Raw genomic sequence first — 9,120 nt, 5'->3', positions numbered from 1 at the left:
GTTACGCAAAACACACGTCGATAACTTCCAATGTCGACAATAGCTACTCATATCAGGAGACAAACAGATTCTCCGTGTGTTCGTTTCAGTTATAGTACAAAGTTGCCTTTTGTCTGTGTTGGTTTTGTTGTGCTGATACTGTCAGGCATTGTTTTGTTGGGTGTGTGGTATTTTGAGGGGGTATTAAAGCGTACGTTGGAGCGCACAGAGTTCAAGGCTTTAAGCGCCCGGAGGTGGGATCCTCTGCTGCCGCTTGTCTTTGTTTAAGAGGGAGTAACTCTGATCTATCTGCCTGCCGGTAACCACAACATATTCACAGGTAAGACAGTCCACAGACACATGGACCTAAAAGGTACTTGAGGTGTGTGTGTGTGTGTGTGTGTGTGTGTGTGTGTGTGTGTGTGTGTGTGTGTGTGTGTGTGTGTGTGTGTGTGTGTGCGTGCGTGCGTGCGTGCGTGCGTGCGTGCGTGCGTGCGTGCGTGCGTGCGTGCGTGCGTGCGTGCGTGCGTGCGTGCGTGCGTGCGTGCGTGCGTGCGTGCGTGCGTGCGTGCGTGCGTGCGTGCGTGCGTATGTACGCAATGTACAGAATACAAACCCAGAGGCAGAGCTTAGTTTTATAATACACCTTGAAGGGGATTTAATGCTCCTGTGAGGGATCAGATGCAAAGTCATACAGGAAATGAAAACGTGGCAACACACACACTTCCTCAAGCATTTGAACTATTGAGATCTGATAGAGCTTAGGAGTGACTAATGTTACATACACCTTCACATCTAGGGAACATTTCCCTATACTGTAGGCTACAGTAGGTTATTATTTGTAACGATTGTTATTCTTTCATGTTTTGTTACAGTAGGAACGGCAGAGAAGTTGATATGTTCACCTCCACATACTGTTACAATCCCAGGTAATATTTAGTTATTCTGTCTGTGGCCCTTCTCGACACCCACCTCTGTCTGCTGCTCCTGTACATAATGGTCCGATCCCTGGGAGGAAGTCGGCATTTACTAATACAAAACCTCGAGGAAATCCCCACGAATCCTCTAGGCGCACGTTTCTGCGCGCCCAAAACACAAAAGCTATGCAAATCTGCCCAGACTGTGTTTATCTACCCGCGGTTTCCGTTTGCACCACGGGAACCAGCATTGTGTCCTGCGTTGCGATTATTGCATGTAATTTACATAGAATACGTACAGGAAACAGTGTGCTGATCTCTAACAAAGCAGGGAGAGAGCCTCTATCTGCTCAACAGACCGCGATCTGACAGCAGAGTAACATGACAGGTTTAACCGTAGGGTATTAAACCGACAAATCTACAAGGTTTTTCCCTTTTTTATTTCTTGTGTGGATTGAACAGTATCTCCTCAAAGTGTTCCTTGCTTATCTGCTCTGTTTGTTTTATAACCCAACTCCCTAACACCCCTTCCAGGAAAACTGCATCCTCATTCCGGGTTAATCTTCACTCTCTGTGTTTCCTTTGTCACCGAATCCATGTAGCACATGCTAAGGTGCAGCTGGATCAAAAAGGGTCTGTCGGTTTGTCACAAAGACTCTACTCACTAATGTGTTTGTGTGCGTGTGTGTGTCAGTGATAGGCACAGCACACTCTGCCAATACAACACGTTTTGAGAATGAGGAATGCGAGTCATGAGGAATGCGAGTCATCCCGCTGTTGTGCTCCTCTGCTGATACAAAGTCTAGTTAGTACCCAGTCTGAAATCTGAGACCTGGAGGGAGAGATGAGCGATCAAATTCTTGATGGTGCCATTTCTCTACAGCTGCTCGAGGAACATCTTATGTGAGACTGTTAAACTACAGCAAAGGTCAAACAAAGGTCACCTCCCACTGGGCACGTTTCATTGAAATTACACGGAGACAACGTTGATTCAACCAGTGTGTGAATACTATGATTCATCTTTCTGTCCCTGATCTACTGTATTAACTTGTGTAAAAGTTGGCTGTGTGACATTATTAAGAGAAACTCATATAATAGTATTGTCTCAGTCCAAAATACTCATTGTGTGACATGTTAATTGTGTTATTTATTGAGTTGCTCAGTGTCGGTGGTCAGCAGTCTGGATCAATTGGAACAGACACCCATCTGACTCGTTTCCAGGAAGACAGGCACAAGCACATTCATTCCCATCATGAAGACAACGCTGATTCTTTCAGCTACGAAAACTCCAAAGGCCAGTCACAAGCCTAGCATGGGGCTCACAGCACAACAAACACCCTTACAGCTTATCATCACCCTCATCCTCATTATATGATGATTCTCAGTCATTAGTCTGTGGTATGACACTAGGTTTTTTTAATAGACTTTTTATAGACATCATTATTTTTTATCAATGATGAAGGAAAGCTAATGTTGTTTTGTGTGTGTCCTACACATAATATATCATTTTATGTAACTTGTTATAATATGTTGCACCTTATATAACCTTGTAAACACAGAATGTTGTGCGAGGTGAGTATTTCATGACAGTATTTCATCTGAGCAACTATAAGAGTCTTATTTATTTTCTTAACCATAAAATACTAACCAGAGAATTATCGAAGTTAGCCCCAGTCTTTTCAATGTGTCTACAGTTGAAGTCGGAAGTTTACATACACCGAAGCCAAATACATTTAAACTCAGTTTTTCACCATTCCTGACATTTAATCCTAGTAAAAATTCCCTGTCTTAGGTCAGTTAGGATCACCACTTTATTTAAGAATGTGAAATGTCAGAATAATAGTAGAGAGAATGATTTATTTCAGCTTTTATTTCTTTCATCACATTCCCAGTGGGTCAGAAGTTTACATACACTCAATTAGTATTTGGTAGCATTGCCTTAAAATTGTTTAACTTGGGTCAAACGTTTCAGTTAGCCTTCCACAAGCTTCCCACAATAAGTTGGGTGAATTTTGGCCCATTCCTCCTGACAGAGCTGGTGTAACTGAATCAGGTTTGTAGGCCTCCTTGCTTGCACACACCTTTTCAGTTCTGCCCACAAATTTTCTATAGGATTGAGGTCAGGGCTTTGTGATGGCCTCTCCCATACCTTGACTTTGTTGTCCTTAAGCCATTTTGCCACAACTTTGGAAGTATGCTTGGGGTCATAGTCCATTTGGAAGACCCATTTGCGACCAAGCTTTAACTTCCTGACTGACGCCTTGAGATGTTGCTTCAATATATCCACATCGTTTTCCTGCCTCAAGATGTCATCTATTTTGTGAAGTGCACCAGTCCCTCCTGCAGCAAAGCACCCCCACAACATGATGCTGCCACCCCTGTGCTTCACGGTTGGGATGGTATTCTTCGGCTTGCAAGCCTCCCCCTTTTTCCTCCAAACATAACAATGGTCATTATGGCCAAACAGTTCTATTTTTGTTTCATCAGACCAGAGGACATTTCTCCAAAAAGTACGATCTTTGTCCCCATGTGCAGTTGCAAACCGTAGTCTGACTTTTTTATTGCGGTTTTGGAGCAGTGACTTCTTCCTTGCTGAGCGGCCTTTCAGGTTATGTCGATATAGGACTCGTTTTACTGTGGATATAGATACTTTGTACCCGTTTCCTCCAGCATCTTCACAAGGTCCTTTGCTGTTGTTCTGGGATTGATTTGCACTTTTCGCACCAAAGTACATTAATCTCTAGGAGACAGAACGCGTCTCCTTCCCGAGCGGTATGACGGCTGCGAGGTCCCATGGTGTTTATACTAGCCTACTATTGTTTGTACAGATGAACGTGGTACCTTCAGGCATTTGGAAATTGCTCCCAAGGATGAACCAGACTTGTGGAAGTCTACAATTTGTTTTCTGAGGTCTTGGCTGATTTCTTTTGATTTTCCCATGATACCAAGCAAAGAGGCAGTTAGTTTGAAGGTAGGCTTTGAAATACATCCACAGGTACACCTCCAATTGACTCAAATGATGTCAATTAGCATATCAGAAGCTTCTAAAGCCATGACATAATTTTCTGGAATTTTCCAAGCTGTTTAAAGGCACAGTCAACTTAGTGTATGTCAATTTCTGACCCACTGGAATTGTGATACAGTGAATTATAAGTGAAATAATCTGTCTGTAAACAATTGTTGGAAAAATGACTTGTGTCATGCACAAAGTAGATGTCCTAACCAACTTGCCAAAACTATAGTTTGTTAACAAGACATTTGTGGAGTGGTTGAAAAACGAGTTTTAATGACGCCAACCTAAGTGTTCGTAAACTTCCGACTTCAACTGTAAGTACTTCCATGCAAAATTAACACACTCACAAATCCATGACTGTTAACAAGAACTGTTTTGAGATTTATTTTACAATTGAGAAAAAACAAAATGAAACAAACTAATCGGTGCTAGAAATATTTTTTTTTACAATATCATTGATAAAACATTGAAATGTATAGTCATTGTGCATCGCTTAATTCTTTTTCACACCATATCATGCATCAAATTGGATGCAAGTATAATTCAAATAATTTCTGTAAACCAAGCCAAAGAAGCTAAATTCTTATTTCTTAAAAAATGACATTTTTGTGGATCTACAGTATATATCTATATACACAATTTTTTTAAACATTTTTTATTATTTTTTAAATATAAAATGATGATATAAAAGTTAAAGAATGCACACACCTTTAAGAACAAAGAATGTTGAGCTATTGCAAATGGCAAGATATGTCTTATGGAGAATGACATTTCACTGCGAGTCATTTACATGTAAAGGACTGCTCTTTTTATGGTTGAATTCAAAGCGGCAACATTTTAAAAGAGGAGTTGGTAACAAACCATACAATTGGAAAATTACTGTAAGTGATACTTCACATAAAAATGTTTTTTTTTTTAGCAAACTTGCATACTGTACGGCCATTCATTTTCACTGACTGATATGTAACCGGAAGCAGCATTTAAATTACTCAATGTTTACATTATCTGCTTATTTTTGTAATACACTGACAGATTTCTGAGCAGGCCATTCATTATCAAAGATGTTGCAGTGTGACAAGAACCGAGAGAAGAAAATAATTTATCTTTCAAATTAAAACAGATTTTGACAAATGCAGAATATCTTAAAACATGTTCTCTTTACAAATAAAATCTTAAACGTCTATAAGGTGCTACTTCAGCCTTTCAAGGGGTTCTTCCATTCTTTTGGTGTGTACAATGAATATTCACCTTCTTCATATCAAGTATTGTACAGTTTTCTTTTCCCCTTAATTCATTTTCACCACTTTAGTCACCATTGAAACAGTAGTCGTTTTTTTTTTGTCATGAAAAGATACAAAAAAAACGTGTGTTTAACCTTGGTTCACTAAAATACATGCACAGATCAGACAAATAGCATATAAATACATTACAAAATAAGTGTTAAAAAAGCTTGGCAAAAAAAATCAAATAAGACATGGTCCAGTCAGGCAGTATCACAACAAAAAAATAAGACTGATTCTGACAGCTCAGTTTGGCCCAGTGCAGTAACTGTGAACAATGTTATTTTAGTGCAATGAAATTCTGGTCAGTTACACAGCCGTCTTTCTGTCTGTTTATCTGTCTCTTCCCTCAGCTCCAGACCCCTCTAATAATTCTCCAGTTTCTCAAGAGCAGTGACGAACACCAGGTGATCTTCTGGTGACTTGCCATGGGTCTTGCTGAGGTGCAGTTTGACCGCGTGCTTGCTGACGAATGTCCGATTGCAAAGCCTGCACTGGTAAACTGAGCTAGTGTCGTCGTCTGGTGCAGTCAAGGATGCCAGGGTGCTGCCAAAAGTCATTTTGTCTGTGATCACCTTGGAGGCAGCCTGCTGCTCCCGTAGGTGCTCATTGGACAGCTTGGACAGGTCCTTCAAGCTGAAGCCCAGGTGAGACTCCAGGTGGCCGATGTAGGCGGACGCAGTCCTGAACTGCGAGGCACAGTCACCGCAGAGGAACACAGGCTGGCAGGAGTCCATGTTCTTCAGGAACTTGGTCCCACCAGTCCGCCGGAGCTGGTACTTGACGTTGGCCAGCCAGTGAGAGATGGTGGTCATGGAGAGGCCTGTGAACTTGCAGATGTGAACCCGCTCTTGGGGGCCGAGGTCCGTCATGGCGTAGCGGCCCTCCGGGGTCTCCCGCAGGCTAGAGCAGAACTGAGCCTGGAGGATGAGGAGGTGCTGGGGGTTCCAGTTGGACTGCCGCCCTTTCCTCTTCTGGACCGGGGAGAGGTCGTCCAGAGCATCCTCGAACGCACTACCGTCTGCGTCTGACTTCTCGGAGATGGATGACGGGGTGGAGGACTTGGGTGTCAGCCTGCCTGTAAGGTTCTTCACCATGTCTGAAATGTCCATCAAAGCATTCTCTCTCAGAGGAGAAGAAATGTCAGAGAGAGACAGGCTTGACATTATGGGTTTGTTACCATTTATGCTGCTGTTGCTATTGATGACAGTGCTGCTGTTGCTGTTGTTGTTGTTGCTGTTGTTGTTGTTGCTGTTGTTGTTGTTGCTGTTTTTGGACTTCCTCAGGTCCATAGGCTGGTCGTTGCTCTCGTACTGATAGTAGCAGTTGATGGGCTCGGGTTGCTTGGCTTGAGTCTGGTTGAAGGCCGGTTTCTCCATCATGCTGTTGCTGATCTTGTAGAGCATGGCCAGCGGGTCGCCCGCGGGGCTAACGGGCTTGGAGGCCTTGCCCAGGTGGTTGTTCATGATTGACTGAAGTGCGCTGAGGGGGTTGATGAAAGGCCTCTCTGGTGAGTGATCGGTGATGATGCCCAAGCTGTTGGTGCCGTTGGTGATGGGTGACTGGCGAGTCTCTGGGCCGTTCTTTGAATGGCTGTGGTGGTTGTCTACCAGGCTCTCTTTGGGCTCCTTTTTGCAGACCAGCTCTGACTCTACATTTCCAGGGCTGCTGTTCCTCACGAGGGGCTTCCCGACGGTGAGGTCATTGGGTGCTGAGTGGTGGTCCCTCTGCTCTTTCAGTACAGGAGATGGCGACTTGAGAGAGGATGGATGCCTGTGGCGGTCCAAGCTGACCATCTTCTCCTCTTTCTTCACAGCAGCAGCAGCAGCTTTCCTTGTGACCTTCTCCACCAGCTCTTCCATGGCAGTAACATTGCTCCTGAGAGAGGGCGGAGATGCGGGGCTCCTGGGGGAGTGGATCACTGAGCCGGAGTCCTGGGTCACCAGCCCGCGGAGCCCGCTGTTGAACACCGGCTGGATCTGCACACTCTGGACCGAGGAGTGCAGTGCTGCATGCTTCATGTGGCCCTGGAGCTGGTAAGCAGCGTGGATGCTGGGGTAGCCACCACCCCACTGAGGCGTGCCCGTCTGGGCCTTGCTGATGGCACTGGACACAGTGTTCTCCAGGGACTTGAGGATGTCCAAACCTCCTTTAGGAGCCTCCTCCAGGTCCTCCTCTGTCAGATACTTATATGACCCAGCGTTCACCTCAGTCTTCTCACCTGGCTCTTCCTTCTCCTCTTTGATCTTTTTCTCCCCGGGTTCGCTCGCCTCCATCCTCTCGTCTTCCGGTTCTCTCTTTTCATCAGAGCCGCAGGAGAGTGCAGGGGAGACAGGCTGAGATTTGACACTGGGGACGGGAAGCCTGTTGGTGGTGGGTGGCAGAGGGATGGATTGGATCTTCTCCTCCACCACTGGGTCAAACACTAGCTGCTTGCCCTTTTTTGAGGCAGAGTTGGTGACCTTGAGGAAGTGGCCCGTGACCATCATGTGGGCAGTCAGCTGCTGCAGTGTATCATGGGAGCTCCCGCACTCCATGCACTTCAGGATCTGGGCCTTGCGAGCCTCGAACTGCCAAGTGTAGCTGGCACCGTTCTGATAGCCGTATCGGTTGTTGGGTGTGACATAGGGGTTTGTCGTGGACTTGGGGTCTTTCCCAATGTCCCCTTGGGGCATGTGGCCACCGCTACCATGTACAGAGTCTGGGGAGCATGGGGATACCAGGGCGTCCTGGAGGGCTCTTTTTTTGGCAGAGGGCATCAGTTTAGTGGCCAGGGCTGGCATCGGTTCTTTGAGAGGCACTTTCTGGTAATGCTTGGTCTTGATCATGTGGACGCTCAGGTCCTGCAGAGACTCGAAGGAGTGGCCGCAGTACATGCACTTGAGCACCTTCTGAGCGTCCTCTTTGCCCTCCATCTCCATCAGGGAGCGCTTGCGGGGCTTGGACCAGCGCTTGCCCCGCTCTTCCTCCTTGTCCTTGTTGTCGTCACGGTAGTGGCCCGACTCGTTCATGTGGACCGTGAGCCCCACCAGCGTGTCGTAGGCGCCGCTGCAGTCTTTGCAGCGGAACTTGCTGGCGCCGGTGAAGACTGAGCCGTAGAGCTTGTTGTTCTGGCGGTAGAGCTGCACCGTGCTGAACAGGCTGGGCTCAGGCAGCAGTTGGTAAGGGGTATGCTGGAAGGTCTTAGCCAAGGCTGCCTGGTGCCAGTCATAGGCCACAGCCCCACCGTTACAAGCACCACCACCGCCACTGCTGGTGCCACTGTTGCTACTGATGGAGTTAGCCGCGGTGCCGTTAGAGCTGCCACTGCTTGTGTGGTGGTTGGCGGTGGCGGTACTTCTTCTCCCATTGTGGTGGTGGCTGCTAGCATTGCTGTTCTCACTATTGTTGTTGTTGTGTGTGGTGGTAGTGGTGGGGCTGGTGGCGGTGGGGATGGCGCCAGCAGTAGCCGGTGTGGCTTTCATGATGTCCATGGCAATGCTGGACCAGGAGGCATCTGAGATCAGGTTTGCATAGACAGCTTTCATCTGAGCCAGGCTGTCCCTCAGGGAGAGACCATTGTTCGGTCCAGAGGGGAGGGGGGCTTCCTCCCTCTCATGGCCATCCCTGGAGGAGGTGCTCTTGAAGTCTGTGAGCCGGTCGCTGGCATCGCTGAGCGGGGAGCCGTAGCCAGCGTCTGGGTTGGTGCCGTTGCTGAGTGGAGAGGCCCGGTAGCTGGGCGGCTGGCCTCCATCCTCTTCCTCGTTGCAAAGGTACGCGGTGTCCTCCCCGTTCAGTGACAGCCCGTCATCCTGCAGGTGTTCCTCATCGACTGCTCCTGCCTTAAACTCGTCCTCTGGTGAGTAAGCTGGAAGAGAGAGCGACAGAGAAAAGGGAAAAAGGAGGTCAACAAAGTGAAATAAAAGATTTACAATGCACTAACACGACCACT

General features: G+C 46.8%; 1 protein-coding gene across 1 annotated transcript in view; it reads right to left on the bottom strand.

Moving 5' to 3' along the window:
• Positions 1–4,265: 4,265 nt before the first annotated feature.
• The window catches only part of LOC120031291 (teashirt homolog 1-like), a 35,136-nt gene continuing 30,281 nt past the window's right edge, over positions 4,266–9,120 (bottom strand). Inside the window, exon 3 of the mRNA XM_038976975.1 lies at positions 4,266–9,036. Within this exon, the coding sequence (XP_038832903.1) occupies positions 5,555–9,036 (3,482 nt within the window). The 3' untranslated portion in view covers positions 4,266–5,554. The remainder of the gene's footprint in view (positions 9,037–9,120) is intronic.

Source organism: Salvelinus namaycush, chromosome 37 (assembly GCF_016432855.1).
Source record: "Salvelinus namaycush isolate Seneca chromosome 37, SaNama_1.0, whole genome shotgun sequence".
Classification (NCBI taxonomy): domain Eukaryota; kingdom Metazoa; phylum Chordata; class Actinopteri; order Salmoniformes; family Salmonidae; genus Salvelinus; species Salvelinus namaycush.
The sequence above is the reverse complement of the archived record's forward strand: the minus strand, read 5'-3'. Positions and strand labels throughout refer to the sequence as shown.